The 19,924-nt window shown below is 41.7% G+C and overlaps 3 protein-coding genes across 8 annotated transcripts; 2 read left to right on the top strand and 1 right to left on the bottom strand.

The window, feature by feature from the left end:
* Positions 1-290: 290 nt before the first annotated feature.
* Positions 291-14,197, bottom strand: LOC1274632 (leucine-rich repeat protein soc-2 homolog). 4 transcript variants are annotated; one of them, XM_061641629.1, is made up of 3 exons: positions 13,909-14,197; positions 9,010-11,808; positions 291-4,224 (listed from the first exon to the last, which is right to left on the bottom strand). In XM_061641629.1, the coding sequence occupies exon 2, from the start codon at positions 11,590-11,592 to the stop codon at positions 9,805-9,807; it is 1,788 nt and encodes a 595-aa protein (XP_061497613.1). In that variant the 5' UTR covers positions 11,593-11,808; positions 13,909-14,197; the 3' UTR covers positions 291-4,224; positions 9,010-9,804. The 4 variants fall into 4 exon arrangements, with proteins under 4 accessions (XP_061497613.1, XP_061497614.1, XP_061497611.1 ...); XM_061641630.1 differs by lacking the exon at positions 13,909-14,197 and adding an exon at positions 13,708-13,850; XM_061641627.1 differs by lacking the exon at positions 13,909-14,197 and adding an exon at positions 13,459-13,737.
* On the top strand, positions 6,926-8,771 carry LOC1274631 (CDGSH iron-sulfur domain-containing protein 2 homolog). Its single transcript, XM_313782.5, has 3 exons — positions 6,926-7,542; positions 8,058-8,269; positions 8,384-8,771. The coding sequence occupies exons 1-3, from the start codon at positions 7,446-7,448 to the stop codon at positions 8,471-8,473; spliced, it is 399 nt and encodes a 132-aa protein (XP_313782.3). The 5' UTR covers positions 6,926-7,445; the 3' UTR covers positions 8,474-8,771.
* A 523-nt stretch (positions 14,198-14,720) lies between the features above and the next one.
* LOC1274633 (adiponectin receptor protein) lies at positions 14,721-19,827 on the top strand. Of its 3 annotated transcripts, none has more exons than XM_313784.6 (5): positions 14,721-14,950; positions 16,913-17,688; positions 17,775-17,962; positions 18,047-18,240; positions 18,323-19,827. In XM_313784.6, the coding sequence occupies exons 2-5, from the start codon at positions 16,934-16,936 to the stop codon at positions 18,461-18,463; spliced, it is 1,278 nt and encodes a 425-aa protein (XP_313784.6). In that variant the 5' UTR covers positions 14,721-14,950; positions 16,913-16,933; the 3' UTR covers positions 18,464-19,827. The 3 variants fall into 3 exon arrangements, with proteins under 3 accessions (XP_313784.6, XP_061497618.1, XP_061497617.1); XM_061641634.1 differs by lacking the exon at positions 14,721-14,950 and adding an exon at positions 15,905-16,013; XM_061641633.1 differs by lacking the exon at positions 14,721-14,950 and adding an exon at positions 16,124-16,364.
* The last annotated feature ends 97 nt before the right edge of the window (positions 19,828-19,924 follow it).

The following is a 19,924-nucleotide window of genomic DNA, read 5'->3' on the forward strand; positions in this document are numbered from 1 at the left end:
CTATTGATGGCGAAAAGGCTTGCAAGATACGATGGCCGGGGCTTGTTGTGTAGATGCCGGACTAGTGCCCTACTAAGAAGAATTTCGACACGAAGCGCAGAGGAACACAGCAAGTTCGTTGGCTGCATCAGGATCGGTACTTCTGGGATATCGGACGATGTATGAATTCTAGGGACTGAGCATCTTAAGGAATACTCTTTATGCACTACGAGGCTAAACACAAATGATGAATAAATTTAAACCCATTTTCTCAATTTTTATCCCCGTAATGTAAGCTCACGAGAACACAGTTTTTATACATGTATAAACATTTATTTATGAAATTTTGTCCTTGTCTTCCTTGTTTGTCAGTGTTTTTCCTAGAACTTGAGTGGTTCGCGTACCGAGCCATCCGATTTTATCCAATAAAAACGTTGGAAGTTGGATTGGAAAATTATTCAACAGCTTGCTAAAGAATCATCAAACTAGATCTTTAAATACGTAGTCGTTTACTCTGTAAAACAATATGTTGTCGGGTTGATGTTTAGCTTTCGTTTTGAATGCTCCTTCTCTTCCTTCATCGGACCTTCCTCACACACTTATTTCCTTTCTTATATTAGTCAGTTTGTCCAATGACTTAAATAGTGCATGAAGTTGTTAGTTTCGACAAATAAATTAACATCCATTCGTGTCGGCGATTCATATCCCTCATAAACGATTGTCCCAAGTTCTACAAATGTATCAAGTTCTTACTGTTATCTTTCAACTTCGTTCCGCACATTCAATCATTTATTCGAACGTTTTGGCACTCAGGAACTACAGTAACGGAAATACTCAGGTGATAGTCAAAATCTTTTCTCTCATGTCTAACAATGCGTACAATAAAAAAATCATATAAAAGCAACGAAATCAAGCTATGATTACGAATTTACGTAGATTTTTAAAAGTAAATAATTTTTGTGCTCCAGGGGGTTCTTTATTATGGGACAATTAGTGACTTATTAAGAATGAATTTTATGTGATAAGTTTATTTGAAAACTCAATCCAATAAGAATGTCCCACAAGCCTGTAAAAAAGTTCGACACCAAAATTAGGTGAACCCCTGTAAACCCCTATAATGCTAGCTCTTCGTCTGGGTCTAACAACGTTTCAATCAACAGGAGCTCACATTTTCAAATCATAAAGAAGAAGAAGAAAAATAGAAAAGGATAATAAATGTTGTTTCTCGTTAACTTCGCCATATAATGCTATGAAATCTAACACCGCGTTTGAACACAAGACTGTCGATATTAATTTTGTCTTGCTTCTCTTACTGTCTCTCTAAACGAGCGCGTCCATTGTTCTTAACATTCAAATTTGCAACCATTTTTTCGCTGTACTTTTGTTATGTTGTTTTTGCTTTATTTTGGTATCATACTCTAATATTCGTTTGCCAGATATATTTCATAGCTATTCATATGAACTAAAGTTGTAGTCGGTTTCATCTGCGTTTCCTACCACTTACGGGCTGATTCACAACCCTGTCACTAGAGAAGCCCTGTGTTTGTAGTGATTTTATAATTATACTTTTCACGAATGCTAAATATATGTACTATATATGACACATGTTTGACATGTCGTGGGGGGTTCCGCGGGGATCCGAGGATCACTACTACATTTGCTTTTTTTTCTATACATACGACCGAGCTGCTGCTGCCTCGCATTGATTAGCGATACTGTCTCTCACAATTCAAATGCTATTTTCCACCATCTCCTGGCGTAGTATTTGCTACTACGTTGAATCAGAATGCTTTTGTGTTTTGTCTGTGTGCGTATTTTCGTATTTTCATCTACTTTCGCTCGCTTTTACTGGCTCCTGTTCTAGATTCCCCGGCCCTCGTTTGGGCTAGTAAAATACATGCTGATATTTCTATATCAAACAATATTATATCATGATCATGCGTACTCATGGTTCGCATTACATATAAATTTAAATATAATCGGTTGCTCTCAGCATATTTTATACATTTAGTGTGTCTGTGTTAATCTTATGTGCTACACTTCTAGGTTAGTATCTTTTTTGTTATATTATGTTACTTCCGTACACATTCCACGTTAATGTTAATAATAAAAGATGGTGTACGGGCTATTCCAACATCCACATATTGTTTTTCCCCCATTCTTCCACCTTGCAGTACAAACATGTCCACCATATTACGCGGAGTTTTCAGGGATTCTGATAAATTTGGGACATTTTGTTGACCTTTTCTTTTGGTAAATGGACTATACCGTACCCTTTTGGGGCAGGCTCATTTGAAATCCGAGTGGAATTTATCATGCACTGGATTTACAAGACCCGTCGTATTATGTTCACTTCCCAGAAGAAAGATCCAAAAGAAATGTCCCAAAATTACCAGAGTCCTCGAAGATCCCTGTAATGCCATGCTATGCTCCAATGCTTTTGGACATCGGATGTGGCAAAAACATACATGCAAATATGTAATTGTATATGAAATCAATTAAAATATCGATTGAAATCATCTGTAACGTCAAAATTCATTCCGCTTCCTCACACGTAAACAATACATATGGCACTTGTAAGAATAAGCTTTCAACTGAGTATGATTATGAAGCACGAAAGTTGAGCAAGGGAACAACAGTGTGTACGTGTTCATATAATAGTGTGTGTTGTGCAGCAAGAACTTTTCAAAACACTTTTCACTAACGTTTCCCATTTTTTTTTGTTTTGCCAATTGGAATGACATTCATGCTTTTTATGATGTATCGTACTTAAAAATGTCAATTCCTTTATTTTTTTCTGTTAAATTCGATCTTTGACGAACACACGCTATATATATAACACGATACAGCGGATCTATTTGTTTGTGACATTACATTACCATAGCAATCCGATGTATGTATGATCTACGCGTATTGTTTGTAAATCTCAACGATAGTTAGAGATCAACCTGTGTTGTTGTCCTGCGTGCATCGTCGCATTTTTGTAACATTTAAACTGATATTTTTACGTCATGTTTTACATTTTTGTTGTGTAAGGAAGTTTCGCTTCATTTGCACACAATCTTTTCAATGTACACGTTATTTTATTTTTATAATGTTAGCGAATGTTTTCTTTTTTGTGTCGTGTTTTCTACTGTTCATTTAGCTTCTTTAGTATTAGTTTTTCATCGCTACATTTAATTATTTAGGCCATTTACGCATTCCACTCTACGTTGTTTTAACTGATTTCTGGGTACCAGATTGTTAAACTGTTTGAGCTGCTTAAACTGTGTTTGTGTTTGCTAACTTCTTTTAAATGTTTCGTTTTTTTTTTGTCATAGATATTTTTATCTTAGTTTTTTTTTCGTTTACACTTAATCTTTACTATTTAGCCTCAGGTCACACCACACTGTGTAACTAAAATAATCAAATTTATTGTTTTTTAATGACTAGATTAAAATGACGATCCAACGGATATTCGCAAACAAAAGTTTGAAATGGTCACAATTCGCTTTTAAAAGCGCATAGTCAAATCAATGAGTCTCGCGAGAGTGCACCTCCCAAACTCATACAGGTTATACAAACGTTACTTTTTAGCGTACGCATCATTCAAAGACATATTTATGTTTTTGTTCCTTCGTTTAACGTTTCTACTATTCATTCACATTAACGTTCAAAAGCTTTAAATTCGTTGCAGTAATCTGTATTCCGGAATCCTCATATTGCCATGAATAATGTTACAATTACAAGAAATGATACATTATCGCTTATCAAACTATTTTTTAAAATAACATTCATAAAATCATTTCTTGCCAACCACTCTTTTTTTCGCAAATACTGTACCGAACAAAGAAAATTTACCAAATAACTATGGGATTATAGAAGTTTTTTTTAACGAATAAAATATTATGAAACAAGATCGACCTTATCACTGTAGGAATTACTTTGATAGTTATGCCGAATAAAATCTATACCATCTTTGCTTCATGATTTTCACATCTTCTCATAATAATAACATTGATGATAATAATCCGTATTCAAAAAGAAATCATCAAATATAATAAAACATCAAATAAATCGTCCAAGTTGTTGGACGCTATTGAATTTTTTTTTAAATATCGCTCATACACATAATATTTTTTAAATAAAATCACGGTTCCTTTTGCAAGTTGTATGTGTAAATTATCCATTCGAAAGACATATTTCCTGGGTATTGATTTTTTGTATTATAATTAGGTAGAAACTCGGGGAACTCAATCAAGAAGTCTGAAATGAAACAAAAAAAAATCTATTATTATAAGCACAACAAAAAATATTTAAAATTGATTGGTTGAGTTCATCAGGGTTTCATTGATAATGTATTTATAATTTAGAAATTTTAAATATACATTCATTTAGAGTCAAATTCTACAATAATGTTCGTATAGTTTCACTTGAAAAGCCAAATTGTTAAACCAAGAATAAAAATGTGTGAAAGTTCTATGAAATGTATGAACCATCAAGATCCACCGTCTCGATATCAAAGAGGCGTATGCGGCTCGCGAGTCGCACTTTGACGATCGCTTATTTTGATAATTATGGCTCTTCCGTGAAACTATTTTCATCATTAAAATTAAATAAATTTTCCGATGATCATGAACTATTTAAGATTCATAGATATTCAAAACTTTAAGGCCGGGCTACATTGATCGTACTCGCAACTGTAATTTCGATTTTCACTAGCGCATCTGGCGGCGGCTGACCGAACCTTTTTTTGGTCGTCGAAGGAATGGTCGTGCCGGATCTCAAATTTAAGTTGTTTTTTTCATCGTTTTTTGATGAGAAAATGACTGAAATACTTGCACAACATATTCATCTATCAATTGCGTAGCTTTTTCAGCCCAGTTTAAGTAAAAAACAAGGAAAAATAACATATTTTCTGAAGCGGCTACAAACTGTTTGGCAAAATGCTTCCGACAGCCGCCGCCAGATGCGCTAGTGAAAATCTAAATTACACTACGGAGTACGATCAATGTGGCCCGGCCTTAAGAAATATGTGTGGAAACTATTTTCAACGCGTTTTTGCGTAATTACACGTTTTTAGTTATCCTGCCGAAAACAGGTACATTGCCGAATACTGGTACAGTTACCCTATAGTGGACAGGTTTTTAGCTTCAATAGTATACACATTTATTGCATGCATTACTAATAGCTAAAACGAGATAAAAGTTTGCACTCTTTCATGAATTCATTGAGGCTTGAACCCACGACGGACATGTTGTTAAGCTCGTTCGATTTGATGACTATATCACGACATTTCTTGCTTATAATGCAATAAAGCTGGTTTCGACAAAAGTATAAAAAAATTGACAACCTTCAACAAAACAATTACTGGTTAAGCTGGATACTTTTGAAGCGGTATGGCAATTACTGCACCAAATTACGCAAAATTTGCGATCGTTGTCTTGATACAATTTATGTTCGCTTTATAATTAATTTAATGTAAGACATTAATACCGTTTTTCTGTAAATACAAAAAAAATGGTTTTGAATTTTGCTATTTTTTAACCAAATCGCTATTTTTATAAACCAAATTTAGCCGATACAATGCGGCAAAATATGTTTTTCAAATTTAAACACACAACAGGCTAGAGCTGTCATTAGGCGAAAGGCCATGAGAGCTACAAAATGCTGACAAATTTTTCAAAACGTGAGCTTTTGTCACTTTTTTGAGCTTTTGTCAAAATTTTGTAACCTGGAGCAGCCAGGAAAAAAAGTTGACAAAAGTCGACAAAAAGTGACAAAATTTCACGTCCGCGAAAATGCGTAAACAAACAACTATTTGGCGCAGTTGTGACTCATTGCTACGATAATAGTGCTAAAATGCATGATTCTAATTGATTTATGTACCTATTTCGTGCTTCTTAAACAAAATATCGATGATTTTCAGATGTTGGAGCTTATTGTCGTTCTTGTGTATGTTTTTGGTGCGGCCACGAGAAAAGCTCTTTTTTGCAGTTGACAAGCATTTTTGACAAAGTTGAAAAAATTTTCAACATTTTGTCAGCTCCGTGGCCACGCGCTAATTAATGCCAAAACTGTGCAAACGCAAGCTGCTATGCCGAAGCCTTAATCAGAGTGATCAGGAATACCGATATACATATCTAGAGTTTGAAGGAAAAATCTCATTTTTTTAATCATTGAACTATAAACACCGACAAACCGACGTGATACTGGCGTTACTAAAGAGTCCCACACGAAAGTACTGTCATTTGCAAGTGAAGCGATCACTTCTGTCAAAATAAGCTCTGTTCACTGCTGCTTCGATGTAAACAACTTTTCTAAATACAAATAGCGAAGGAAGGCAAGATTTTTTTGGAAGGTGTGAGGCAAGACTTTTGATGCTCATTTTGTTCGAAGTGTCACGTCGGTTTTTCGGTGCTATAAAACTCAGCCAAATAATCAAATCAATCAAAATAATACAGCGAAAATCAAATGACAACACGTACGATAAAATCGTATCCTATGGAGCCCTGCAGCGGCCCTCGAGGTCGAGTGGAGCCCCGAGAAAAAGAACTTGCCACCACTGAGAAGTGGTAAAAATATGCTCCTTAGTCCTTCTTTGGCTTAGAATTTCTAGTACAATTTTCAGATCGACACTTCAGAAAGTCCTTCATTTGTGTAACCGCTGAACCAAATGTAATCCATCCATCCTAGATAAAGGATGCATATTCTCGTGAGATGGAACTTTCATTTTGCGCATTAGCATCCCCCCCCCTGCCCCGCCCTCTCGCTTAACACTTCTTTTTAACTGAGTTTCGAGTTTTAACCTACTGAAAACTACAGATAAAATGTTAGTACTCCTGCCGAAATCTGCCAATATAATCTGGCCACACTGGCCCTAATGTTGTTCCACGTTTTGCTCTCACTGCTTGACAGCTAAACGATATATTCTGCGCTCTATAGCTATGCTCTTTTTTCTCGTTCTATATTGCGTGAGAGTGAACGAGAGCAATGATAACATCGTATGCCGACCCGTCGACTGTAGCGGTATGCAGAAAAGATGGCATTAGTATGAACGAGAAAAAGCAAAGAAGAAGCGAGAAAGAATCAGACTCGGACCATTCCTAACTTTTCCTTCCCACTAAGTGCGGTGTCAGTGGAGTTAGTTTTGCAAATCATTTGCACGGAAAGCAAAATTCGGTACGCTTCCGTTGGGCTGACGGATTGTTGAAATATTTAGGTGCTTAACTAGTGCACCGTGTTTCGTCAATCGTGTGAAAAACCGACATCTGGCCTTCCGGCGTTTAACAAACTTCCCTCACTGCACTTGCCGTTGCTGATCGTTGTGTAGCGAAACAACAGAGCACGTACAATTGGAGAGTAGATCTAGTTTGCTCGCAGTCGTTCATTTGCTGTTTCAATTCCCATACACTTCAGCGTGTACACAGGAGAAACACAGTTTGCTTGGACGTTAAAGTGTTGTGCAAAAGCCATTTGTAACCATCATGCAGCTGCTTTCCGGACTGGTGAAAACAACCGTTCCCAACTATTTGTCTGGTTTGCCAATACCGGACACTTTCGGAGGATGGTTCCGACTAGGATGTAAGTACTATTTTAGGTAATATACCTGCACACGGCGTATTTTAACCCACCCTGCAACTGATTCACGGCATCATGATCCAATGTTGCCACACGAACACAGTTATTAGGCCGTTCATGCGTATCTTATTGCCTTCGATGGATGCAGCGTTGAAAGAGAGAAAGGCGAGTGGAACGAAGACAACCGCGACACGAGAGTAAAACGGGGTCCTTCACCCGCCGAGAAGGCACCATTTTTTAAAACATGCCAGCACATTGTTATCGGCTAGATTAGAAAACGAGAACCGTGGGCTTCTAAGCTAACATGAAATCCTGCTCGTTATGTAAGATTTGTTTGCAGTCACACATACAGATAATTCCCACGACAAGACGCGCGGCACCATTTGTGTTGGGACTGGATGTGTCTGCTTGCATAGATTTTGCTTCTGAGTAAAACAATACTTTCAGCGCACAATTGTAGCTCCAATTTTAACGGCGGAAATATAATGCGACATTTTGTATGTTTCCGTTGATTGCAGTTAAGGATTGGCTGTCGCTCGTACCACCGACAGCGGCCGTGGCTGGAGTCGTGTATATGTCGTACTTGGCCTTCTGCCCCGAAGCCCGTCCGAAACCCTCGCAAAAGGCAAACAACAAGATTCGATTGGAGGAAGCAAAGGTTGTAGACATGATCGATATTGAGGATATTGCCGAAAAAGCAGCCTTCTGTCGATGCTGGAAATCGAACAACGTAAGTGTTTGTCCCACCATCGCACGACATCTTGTGCAAATGCAGCAAAGCATGCATTTTCTAGCTGACAGGCAGATAACTGATATCTTTTTGCTTCTTTAATCCCATTTCCAGTGGCCGTACTGCGATGGATCACATGGTGCCCATAACAAGGAATGTGGCGACAACCTCGGTCCGGTGGTAGTTCAACGGAAGAAGAACTAATTTTCAGCAAAAAGTGCATCATCGCTCGCCAGCTCCATCGTCCGGCAATTTGGCATATACCAGTGTTACTTTTCATGTTCAATTCATCCGTTCAAGTCCCTTCCATTTAATCGAAACGTGCTGCCCTCAACGGTCTCAAATAAATTGAGCATATAGAAGTGCATTTTAGTGGGAAATTGATGCATTCAATTGTAGCTTCTATAGAAAATTGAGTTCGAAACAGCTAATACCTGTTGTTACAACAAGTAACGTTTCACAAGTTAATAAAAAGTAGGTACCGGGTTTCAAAAATCTCCAACATGCTGTTTATAATTATACTTTCAAACGCATCCTCTCTATTCGCATATAATATTTCTTTGTTTTCATTCGAATAAAACTGTTTTATTTTTCAAAAACAGAAAGTCTGATAACTGTTGTACATTTGTCCGAAACTCTAGTTCAAACGGTATCGTTTCCCAATCACAGATAAAATATAGTTTGAGTTGCAACATGTGTTACATGTTTATAGTTTTTAAAACAAGAGTAAATCTACTTACCGGAATTGTAACTACTTGTAGCAATTCCATCGTATCCCAATCGAAAGTCTCGTGCAAGCACAATAATATGTGGTTCTCCAGCAAACTATCACTTCAAATGTAGGTGTATCGCAATTTAAAAATTCCATCCAATAAATACTGTCGTTCATTGCGCGTCAGCTTTTGCCACTATTGTCACATTTCTTCTTGTTTTCACTGTTTCCAGAAAGGGAAAAGACAACTAGTCGTTCGTGCACGCCGTAAAACATGTAAAACACAACACTAAAGGAGACCGACTCGAGAGCATTTCCATTCGCACACACAATTTCAGTTAACAGTTTATGAAACAATAACGAAGTATTTTGTTTGTTTATCGGTCGCGGTTCGTTTTGATGAATAGAGTGTTAATAAATACCGCATTGCCGTTACATTCTGCACTGAGCGCTAATTTGACGTCCACGCTGTCGTATGCTTTGTGTATTCCTTTTTTGTTTTTTTTTTTTGTTTGTTTAATAAGCAATAACATTAAAGCTTTATTTTAATCACATTGATTGAATTTGTTTTGTGTTTTTGTGTGTGTGTTTTTTTTCTTCTCGTATGTGCATTTCGTTTACTTTTTATGCTATTTTAAATGTGATTTCCATCCGTGGCGTGGTTTTGGTTTGGGAGGGGGGGGTGGCTTCACAACATTACACACAATATCGACGGCTAGGCCGAAAAGGATAACGACGGGTACGGCGCGATCCACAATCTATACGCATGGAAAGCACTACACACGCAATGCTCGCGGCAAAGAGCGATCGTTTTGCTAGCAAATCACATTTGTCGGTATGGCGAATGAAGCTTGAGGTACTGTATGACGAGACTTGGACCCCCACTGACTACCTCTGGTGGAAGGGCCGACAGCGGACAGTTTTCGATGCTCATAATCGCAAGATTCTGGCACAGGGCCAGCTCGTACGGTAGCTTAATTAGCGATGGATTATCGTTAATATAGAGCGATTCCAGGTTCTCCAGCGTGCCGATCTCCTCCGGCAGGAACTGCAGATTGTTTTCCCCGACCGACAGGTACGTCAGGTTTGTCAGATGACCGATTGTGCGTGGTAGTGCGCTCAGCTGGTTCGACTGCAGTATCAACTTCTGCAAATCGTGCAACAGCCCGATCTCCGACGGCAGCGACTCTAGCCGATTTTCTTCGAGATCGAGCACGCGCAACTTCTTCAGATTGCCTATCGTGTTTGGTATTCGCTTCAGCAGGTTGTTCGATAGAATGAGAATCTCCAGGTTTTGCAGGCAGTGTATGTCGTCCGGAAGCTTCGTCAGCGAGTTGGTACCGAAGTTTAGCTCCACCATCTGGGTCCAGGTACCGATGTCGAGCGGTAGCGAAGTCAGCGCGTTCTCCTTCATGTTCAGCTTAGTTAGCCCTTTGGCACGGGAAAATATTCCATACTGTATCTTGTCGATCTGATTGTGCTCCAGATTGATGCTTGTCACGTTCGTAAACTGGGCTGGGCCGCCAGATGGATAGCTGTGGAACGCATTGCGCGATAGAGTGATCGTGGTCAAGTTGCTTAAGCTAGCTAGCAACCCATCCGGCAGCTGGCTGATGCCGTTCCCCTCCACGTTGAACTCATCCATATGCGTGCAGTTTTTCAGTGACACTGGAATTGACGTCAGCTGGTTGTAGCGCAACCCGAGTCGCATCAGGTTCGACAAATTACCTATCGATTCCGGTATGTCCAGTAGATCGTTATGCTGCAGATCCAGTGCAGTTAGGTTAACGCAATTGCCAATCGCTTCGGGCAGATGCTTCAGGTGATTGTGCGAAAGGTCCAATGTCGTCAGATTCACTAGATGACCGATTGCTGCTGGTAGCTCGTGAATCTTGTTCTCTCTCAAGCTAAGCATCGTCAAGCTGCTTAGATTCTTCAGATTGTCTCCTACGACACGGATTCGGTTGAAGCGCAGATAGAGTGTAGTTAAGGTGTGCAGCTTGTAAATCACATCCGGTATATCCGACAGCTTATTATGCCGCAAATCGAGCACTTTCAGTTGCTTTAAATTTTGCAGCGAGTCAGGTAGCGACGTAAGGGAATTCTCGTTCAGCGCCAACGTTTTCAGATTCGCCAGACATCCAATCTCCGGGGGCAGCGAGGAGATCTTGTTTCCGTACAGATAGAACTCGACCAAGCTCGTGCAGTCTTTAACCGAGGCCGGTATGACCGTGATGGAGGATTTGCTCAAATCCAGCCGCTGAATGTTCTCCTCCTTGCAGCGCTGGAATTCTTTGATGACGTCCACATCGGCTTGTATCGCTTTTCCCTTCTTGGTGGTCGGTTTCGGTTTGTTCGATTCCGGGTGCTTCACCGTCACAACCTTTGGGCGAATAATTTCCGCAGGCATCTCGCTGCCCGATCCTCCACTGCCGCTACCGTACCCTCCGCTACCTGTTGCCGCACTAACGCTGGCGCTGTTTGCACTGCTACCTCCGGCACCAACACTGCCGCCTCCGACGGCCGAGTAGGAGCCTCCGCTACCGCCGCTGCTGCCAGAAGTGTTCGCTGAGGTGCCGGTACCGCCTCCACCGGAGCTGCTCAAATTCATGCCGCGCGTTCCACTCAACAGCACAATGCAATATGATCCCGGTTTTCAGTCGTTTTGGAATGCAAACGAAACGCAACCGCCGTCACCGCCGTACGCACGGACAGATTTAGAGTCAGACGAACAGCTGATTTGATCCACTTAACCAGAGTCACTTCAAAACTTGTCGGAACTGGTTTCGGCAAATGTAAATTGTGCAGCTCACAACACCATCAAATCCTGTTGAGAGGAGAACAAATGGTTAGTAACGTAGCATTTCTCGTCGGATGTGACACGCTTGTGAGCTACACGAACGAGCCTGGGCTCTAGTAGTACGCAAGCCATGCACGACGTTCTCCCACACCCAATCGCGTTAGGAAGCAGGATGTAGGGACGTTGTGCTTTGCATTTTTGCCAGACGTAAGCGTATCATCCCGTGTCCCATCCCACACTCGCGAAAATCCTTGACGATTTCTTGTGCGCTGGCTTGCGCTAAAGCAGGGGAGCCGTCGCGTCAGAGAATGAGAGAGATTTGGAGAGTGAGGAAAACGCAGCAAGAGTCGGCAGTGAAAATCGCAGAGCAAATACGGGTCGTAATTTTAAATGCACCCTTCAAGCGAAGGCTACTGCAATGAGAGCGTGGCGGCTGGGAATAGCAGGAAAGAGAACGACTGAGCTAGGAAGGCTCTGTACGGTCGACAATTAAGTACACAACACACAATAAAAGGACGACCCCAGGGATTGTGTAAATATAAGCAGGCGACTAACACAAACAAGGACGCATCCCACAATCCAGCTAAATTGTGTGTCGTTCGCTGTGAACATACCAAACCAACATGACTCAGAGAAGCCCCTGGAATGGGATGTGAAGGATGGGATTAGTTTACACATCCTGTCCCGGAGAGAAAGATCTCTGGCTAACGGTGCCCCCCAAACCAATAGATTGCTTCCGTTTTGGCATGAAATTGTGGTCTACAACTTAAAACCACAACCTGGCTTCATGGGGTGGAAAAAGCACATTAAGGCTGTGGTTTTTTATTTGTCTCTTCATATTTCAGACCACCATCGAATGTATTTTGTTTTTGTTTATGCACTTTCCATTGTGATGCTGCTGTTCGTGTTCCACTGCGAATAGGCACACAAAAAGTAATGTAAACCAATCCTTTCGATGCAAAGGATACGGGCTGCTGCTCACCACCACTGCTCACAAATCCGTACGATCAAAATTAGGGAATTATGTTCAACGAACAAGGGTGTTCTACACCTGTGTTCGGCACGAACCCAGTTCGATTAATTCTCAAACAGCAGCATCATCGCACCCAACATCAGGAGCATATTGCTCGCACCTACTTCATGCATTGGATATGGACGACACTTCTCTTCAATTTCTCTCGCCAACATTTGTCAACAGCGTTCTAAAATACATGCCCCGTATGCGTGACATTGAACCTTTCCCGCATTCAGCGCACTGCTATGTACCATCAAATCAGGGTTGGCACTGGAATGTGCATAGCTACACAGTTTCGTGAGCAGCTAATTAAACACGGACAGGAAGTACACACTGCACACCCAACAACATAGTGGAACAATGCTGCAAAAAGGGTGTAAAATTTCCTTTTTAGACCTTGCGCGCACTTGATAATCACACGCAGCGCAGCGGAGGTTTCGTGTGGAGCATATCTTCTTCACTTGCCACCCAAATTGATAGGCAAATAGCAAAAACAGGCAACACGAGAAGGGGAAGCGCCCATTACCGCACGAACCGAATTACTATCCTAGTGGGTGTAGCTACATCGGGGCAGGTCTCCGCTACGATTCTGCCTTGCACACACAACCTGCCTCGCATTACACCGAAATATAAACCCAATTTTCCTCATTTGCGAACACTACCTACGGCGACGATTCTATTGCGACGGTGATTCAGCACCACACACAAATGTTCCTGCGGCACACACAATTATCATTGGACTGGTACAGAATTGGCAGGTGCGGATAAGGTCGGAACGCGAATTCTCGTCACTTTTTCGCTGATGATGCTTTCCTACGTTTTGAAAATTGGGCCTGCTGTCAAAGGAGAATCTTCTCACTGAGCGGATTCTGGTTCGTATTTACTCAGCCGCGGTACAGCCATAAACTCACTCTCACTCAACACACACTCACACACACTGAAGCACAGCAAAGATGATATTCCGTGAGCATGAATTTGACCGTGCTTCTCCAGGAAACTTTTTTCTTTCCTTTTCGTATTGTAAAAGTCATCTCAACTAGCACAGCACAGTTGAGGCGGACGAGAGAAATATTGAGCCGTAGCAAATTTTGCTGTTTTGTATATTTTCTTACCCTGATGCGAGAGACGGCGCCAGAGAGTGATAACGGCATCGTAATTGAATGTTTATGGAGAAAAACAGCACTGACAGCAAGAACACAAACATTGAGAAACAAAGAGCGCCAGTCGTTTGCACAAAACATTCCGTGTGTGGGATTCACTTTTAGTTGAAAACAGAACTATTAATTGTAACACTTGAAAATTACATACAAAAGGAGGATAGAGGGGAAAATGTATATTTTGTACAAACGATTTAAATTTGCTGATTTGAAGTGGATCCTTTCAACTACGAACAGACATGCTGCAATAAGAATTGAAACGCACATTATAAAACAGATGTGGGTTTTCACTGTTTCTACACGACAGTTGTTTGTGAAAGTCGCCCACAAAACAGCACGTAGAAAGTTAGATCAGATTTTTCAATTTTTTTATATGAAGTTTCTGTGAAAATTTCCACAAAAAAAAACATGTCGTGTGAAAACAGTGTCTGCTCGATAACGCGTCAATTGCTTTGGCCAGAAATTAATTTTTGCAAACGCGATTGTCGCACTGTCGTGTAGATGAGGTGTCAAATCGTTGCATTCGAAAGTTCGCTTTCTATCAAACCTTTTGCTAATCATGTTCGCTAGCGGCATTTGCAAGTTGTGTCGTTTGATTTAGTTCAATATGAATGCTGTATGCTGTCCAAAGTAAAAACAAGTTAATTTTAATTTGTACACGCTTCTCCTCACAATATGCAACAAAGCTTGATTTTTTCTACTAAAGAATAATTGTGCTACACCAGACAAACTTATGGTCCAGTGTGGTCACCGTGCAATGTCAAAACAAAATAGACAGATCATTTCCATACGTCTGTGGTCCTGGCTCATGATTTTTTCGTTGTCGTTGCGTGCGTATCAACCGAGATCGGGGTGCAGTTGCCGTCAACGTAGCAAATCCCTTCTGCCCCTTCTGCGGGCTTAGCTGAGTCGAAGGGAGAAAGGGTCACTCTTTGTGGTAGCTACGGCATCGGATCGCCATTGGAGACTACTTGCTGTTTTGTAGCCACAATTACTGGTACGTTTGGCAAAGGTAGAAAACGGAATTCCCATTTTCCTCGCCCAGTATGGTTTCACGATTACTTTCTGCTGTACTGTGGAGTTTGTCTTAACTGTGTAGGAGTTAGGTAGTTTATAAATATGTGTTGTGTTTGTATTAGTTTGCACTATGTAGCAAGACACAAAAAAAAAAAAAAACCCTGAACATTGCGTTAAGCAACATGAACTTTTAACTGGTGGGGGATGTGTTTTGGGGCCATACATTAGTGGCAGTTTTCTCTTGCAGTTCAACGTCATACAGAGCCAGAGAGAGAGCATAATTGTTCGATGTAATTTCATTCATTTCCGCTTGAAGCTAGTCGTTCCAATAACAGTAAGAAAAATGGTGCATGTGCTACGAACGTGTTCGTGCGAAGAAAAACAATGCTAACCCAAGGCAAAGCTTATCAAAACGTGCCTTCCAATAACTTTTTATCGGTTTAACGCACTGTACTCGCTAGTCATCGAAACTTGATCCCGTAGGCCCTCATTCAACGAAAAAAAAAGTTGTTGTGCAATCACATGATACACCGATGAATCGGAAAGCATTAGAAAGACAATTCCTTCCCTCTGATAAGCAACGCTTTATCATGGAAAGTCAGTGGCGTATTTAACGGTAAGCAAAGTAAGCAATTGCGGGGGGCCCCGTCAATGAGGGGCCCCGGAATCTTTAGTACATAATCCATAACAGTTGATAGAATATGGCACTGTATTAGCAAGGAGGGCCCCGTGGGTTATGGACGTTGGGGCCCCGCGCTAGACGAACCATAAGCACCCCCCCCCCCCCCCCCCCCCCCCCCCCCGGCAGCATCAAAAATTAAGTTAAAATGTTACATAATTAAAGACGGATGCCGAGTACCCTCGGTAATCATGTACAAAGGGGCCTCAACAACTCTTACTGCTTAGGGCCCCCGAGACTGTAAACTCGCTACTGTGGAAAGTTCAAACGAATGTTAAACCTGCCGAACATATTTGTAAAGGATTTGCACAGCTCTGTGTGTTTAATTCTAGGACAGTGAAGAAAACGGGCGGACAGGAAAAAGGTGAGGCAGTTTATTGATTTTTCCTTCGCCGTCGCATTACCTGACTAACTCGCGGTCGTGAGCGTATGTGTGTGTGTGTGTGCGTGTGGTTCGACTTTTGTGTTCAGTTTAAAGGGAACGGGCTTTGTGTTTAGCGATATATCAAAGCTCTACGGTAATATTTATCGAGCTGTCGGTTCTTCTAATGCAGCGTATTTGGAGTTTCGAATTGCAAAACAAAATCGTCATAGCAGCACATGGGTTCGATTTGTGTTACAAGTGCACGTTGTTGAGAGAGTTGATAAGGGAAGGAAGTCAGCGCAGTTTGCGGTGTGTGTGAGACAGAGTGAAGTCCAAGGTGATCGAGCTGCGGTAAGCGAACGCACATCCGGAGCATTTGTGTCATTGGCACCGATAAAGTTGTGTTTTTTTAAACGAAAAAAGTATATCTGTTTTTGATTGATCGCATAACAGTAAGACGCTCTTATAAGGACGTTATATTCGATCGAAGAGTTGAGCGAGCACGGGGTTGTGTACGCTAATTTCTTTCTAATTTGCGTAGTGCCTGACCCTGTGTTTGCTGTGGCATCTCACAAAGTCAAATAATTGACGTCGACAACACTGCGTAATTTACGGACGTCGCATGGGTTACTGATGTGTTTGAAGTTCCCGTGTCTTTTACTTTCGAAAACACTTCGTAGCAACGTCATTGAACAACACTCCCTGCCAACTAGATTGTAGCGTTGTTTGTTTTATTACACGTGTTTGGGGTGATAATTATCAGTCGTTACATTCACCACCCTTCTACACACCGGGCGGACTATGTTTTCCGTGTTTGAATATCAATAAATTAGAACTTTTAGAAATACCATTTAAACCATGTGCTCTAACCATTTAAATCATTTAAAATTTATTTTCAGAATCAACACAACTCTAACACAATGTCTTCACTGCGTTACGAAATGAACGATGGCATTGAGGGTGGCATCCAGCAGCAGCCAGCATCGAGCAGCGGTCTCAAAAGTGCCCTGAACGCGGCGCCCGGTGACGAGCTGTTCAATAACATGATGGAGGCTGACTTCAGCATAAGAAAGCGGCGTGTTTGGGCCCCCGAGGAGGTTTCCCTCGCTTCCGAAGACATCGACCTGCTCGATGATGACGACGATCTGGAGGAGGAGGAAGACGATGGGGTCGGTTGTCCGCTGCCCTCAACGCCGGAGGATAACCAGCTGCTCGAGGCAGAAATGACTGAGGTGCTGAAGGCGGGCGTGCTTTCCGACGAGATCGATCTGGGTGCATTGGCGCACAATGCGGCCGAGCAGGCGGAAGAGTTCGTGCGCAAGGTGTGGGAAGCTTCCTGGAAGGTTTGCCACTTCAAGAACCTGCCGGCCTGGCTGCAGGATAACGATTTCCTCCATAAAGGCCACCGGCCTCCGTTGCCTTCGTTCAGCGCTTGCTTCAAGTCCATCTTTCGCATACACACCGAAACCGGCAACATATGGACTCATCTGTTGGGTTGCGTCATGTTCATCGGCGTGGCGGCCTACTTCCTTACGCGCCCCTCGTTCGAAATTCAGCTACAGGAGAAGCTCATCTTCCTCACATTCTTCATCGGCGCAATCATCTGTCTAGGATTTTCGTTTGCGTTCCACACGCTGTGCTGCCACTCGGAAATGGTGGGAAAGCTTTTCTCAAAGTAAGACCACATTTCGACCCGTTGCGACTGCGTGGATTGAAGAGAAGTTGTGACATTGTTTAATTTGTTTCCGTTCTGCTAAATAGGCTGGACTATTGTGGCATCGCTCTGCTCATCATGGGTTCGTTCGTTCCTTGGCTTTACTATGGTTTCTACTGTCACTATAAGCATAAGCTGATTTACCTGACTGTGGTGATCGTGCTTGGAATTACTTCGATCATTACCTCCCTGTGGGACAAGTTTTCGCAGCCAAATCTGAGACCGCTCCGTGCAGGTGAGTATGATTGGCGCCACAATTAGTAATGGAGCAGCGTGCACCGTACATCATTAACCGCTTGACTTTTGTTTGCATTCCCAGGAGTCTTTATGAGTTTTGGGCTGTCCGGAATTATTCCAGCTATTCATTACGTGCTTATGGAAGGATGGTTTAGCAAAATTTCCCAGGCAAGTCTGGGTTGGCTTATCCTGATGGGCTTACTGTACATTCTCGGCGCTCTTTTCTATGCCCTGCGCGTTCCGGAACGGTGGTTCCCGGGCAAGTGCGACATTTGGGTAAATATACGATTGGGAGAAGCGAAAAAAAAATCATCATTGCACATCCCATACTAATCCCAATCACCTGCTTGTTTTGCAGTTCCAATCGCATCAGATCTTCCACGTGCTTGTACTTGTGGCCGCGTTCGTGCACTATCATGGCATCAGCGAAATGGCAATGTATCGAGTAACTGTCGGTGAGTGCGACATTCCTCATCAGCATCCTGCTATTAGCTTCTAAATGGGAAATGATGGTAAGCGAATGCGCGTGCTACACGAGCCCACGAGCTGATTCCCAAATGTTGATGAAAGCGCGTTGTACATCACACACATACACACACCCGCAAAGATACACTCAGTATGTAACATCTCAGTGAAGAAGCAGCCCAAATCACAGCGCGGGGAATCGGATTTGTCGGACTATTAGCTGGTGAGAGAATAATACACAACAGCCAGCGACCTGGATAATTTATTATAGCGTTGTATCGGGGATAATGTTTAATTGCAATATTTGATTTCTTATTTCAATTACTCTTGTTTTCAATATTTGTTACAGTCGCAATGTTTCAGGTATGCTTGTTTTTGGATATGCGTTTTTAATCCATATTATATATGTTGAACCATCAATCTATTATTAAGAACCCTGAATGACAGCAACATAGGTTTACGATTGGATGTTCTTGATGGATGCGCAACATTAGCAGGTAGTTCAAAACCAAATTATAGACTATTCATTCAGATGCGTGTGGCATTGCTGCCCGAGCGATCACACAAAATCGTACGTATTCACGAATCCAAACCCATAGTACTTCATAAACAGCCTGAAAAAGCACATCGCCATTGGCTCTGCATGGTCCATACACTGCACTGAGAGGATGGAACCGGTTGAAATGGCTGCATGGTGATAAATGCAGCCACAGGCAATATGTGGCTAATCGTTTCCGAAATTATGAGTATTAAGTTGCACACGCATACAGAGATAGTTCAGATTTAATGTTAAGGGGTAGCGCATATTGGGTAGCAACGTAATACACACGTAAAAACACCCTTAATCATCAATCTTTATTATTCCGGCTCTTACTTTTCTTAGCATTTCATGCAGCATACAAACAATGTCAACAAGTGTAGATAATGGTAAACATTTATCAAAAATAGTAAATCGTACCACACATACTAACTCACTGGGCAAACACTGATAAAATCGCTGGCGCTAGAGTCCAACAACAGAAACGCTGTGGGAGGGAATGTAACGAGTGGACAAGAACGAACATTCATTCTTCTTTGCAACGCGAACGTGCGTCCTTCCATCATCGGCTCGGCAGTGGGATGTCACTCTTTTACGATGTGTTGTGTTGTTGTGTTGGAATGGAAGACGAAGCAAAACAAAATAAAAACGGTAGCGATATATACATATATAAAAAAAAACATCTTGGGAATATGCGGTTTACGAACGGGATAGGGGGAAATAAATGTTTAACCAATAAGTAAGGCTAAACCAATTACAAACAAACAAGCACACACACACACACAAACCCACTAAATGGTAACACGAAAAACTGTACTAGCTATGGGAAAGTTAAATACATTTCATGTGTGTACCGAAAACTCGATGGTTTTACGACTTTTTCCATTGATTCTGCTCAACTAGATGACACACCGGAATGTTTTCCAATTAGTATATAGGGTTTTCCTGGGGTTCTCA

Source organism: Anopheles gambiae, chromosome 2, assembly GCF_943734735.2.
Source record: "Anopheles gambiae chromosome 2, idAnoGambNW_F1_1, whole genome shotgun sequence".
Lineage (NCBI taxonomy): Eukaryota > Metazoa > Arthropoda > Insecta > Diptera > Culicidae > Anopheles > Anopheles gambiae.

Coding starts and splice junctions, on each gene's coding strand:
- LOC1274631 (XM_313782.5), top strand. CDS start 7,446: ATGCAGCTGCTTTCCGGACTGGTGAAAACAACCGTTCCCAACTATTTG. Junction 7,543..8,057: donor AGGATGGTTCCGACTAGGAT/GTAAGTACTATT, acceptor CGTTGATTGCAG/TTAAGGATTGGCTGTCGCTC. Junction 8,270..8,383: donor GATGCTGGAAATCGAACAAC/GTAAGTGTTTGT, acceptor TCCCATTTCCAG/TGGCCGTACTGCGATGGATC.
- LOC1274632 (XM_061641629.1), bottom strand. CDS start 11,592: ATGAATTTGAGCAGCTCCGGTGGAGGCGGTACCGGCACCTCAGCGAAC.
- LOC1274633 (XM_313784.6), top strand. CDS start 16,934: ATGTCTTCACTGCGTTACGAAATGAACGATGGCATTGAGGGTGGCATC. Junction 17,689..17,774: donor GTGGGAAAGCTTTTCTCAAA/GTAAGACCACAT, acceptor TCTGCTAAATAG/GCTGGACTATTGTGGCATCG. Junction 17,963..18,046: donor TCTGAGACCGCTCCGTGCAG/GTGAGTATGATT, acceptor TTGCATTCCCAG/GAGTCTTTATGAGTTTTGGG.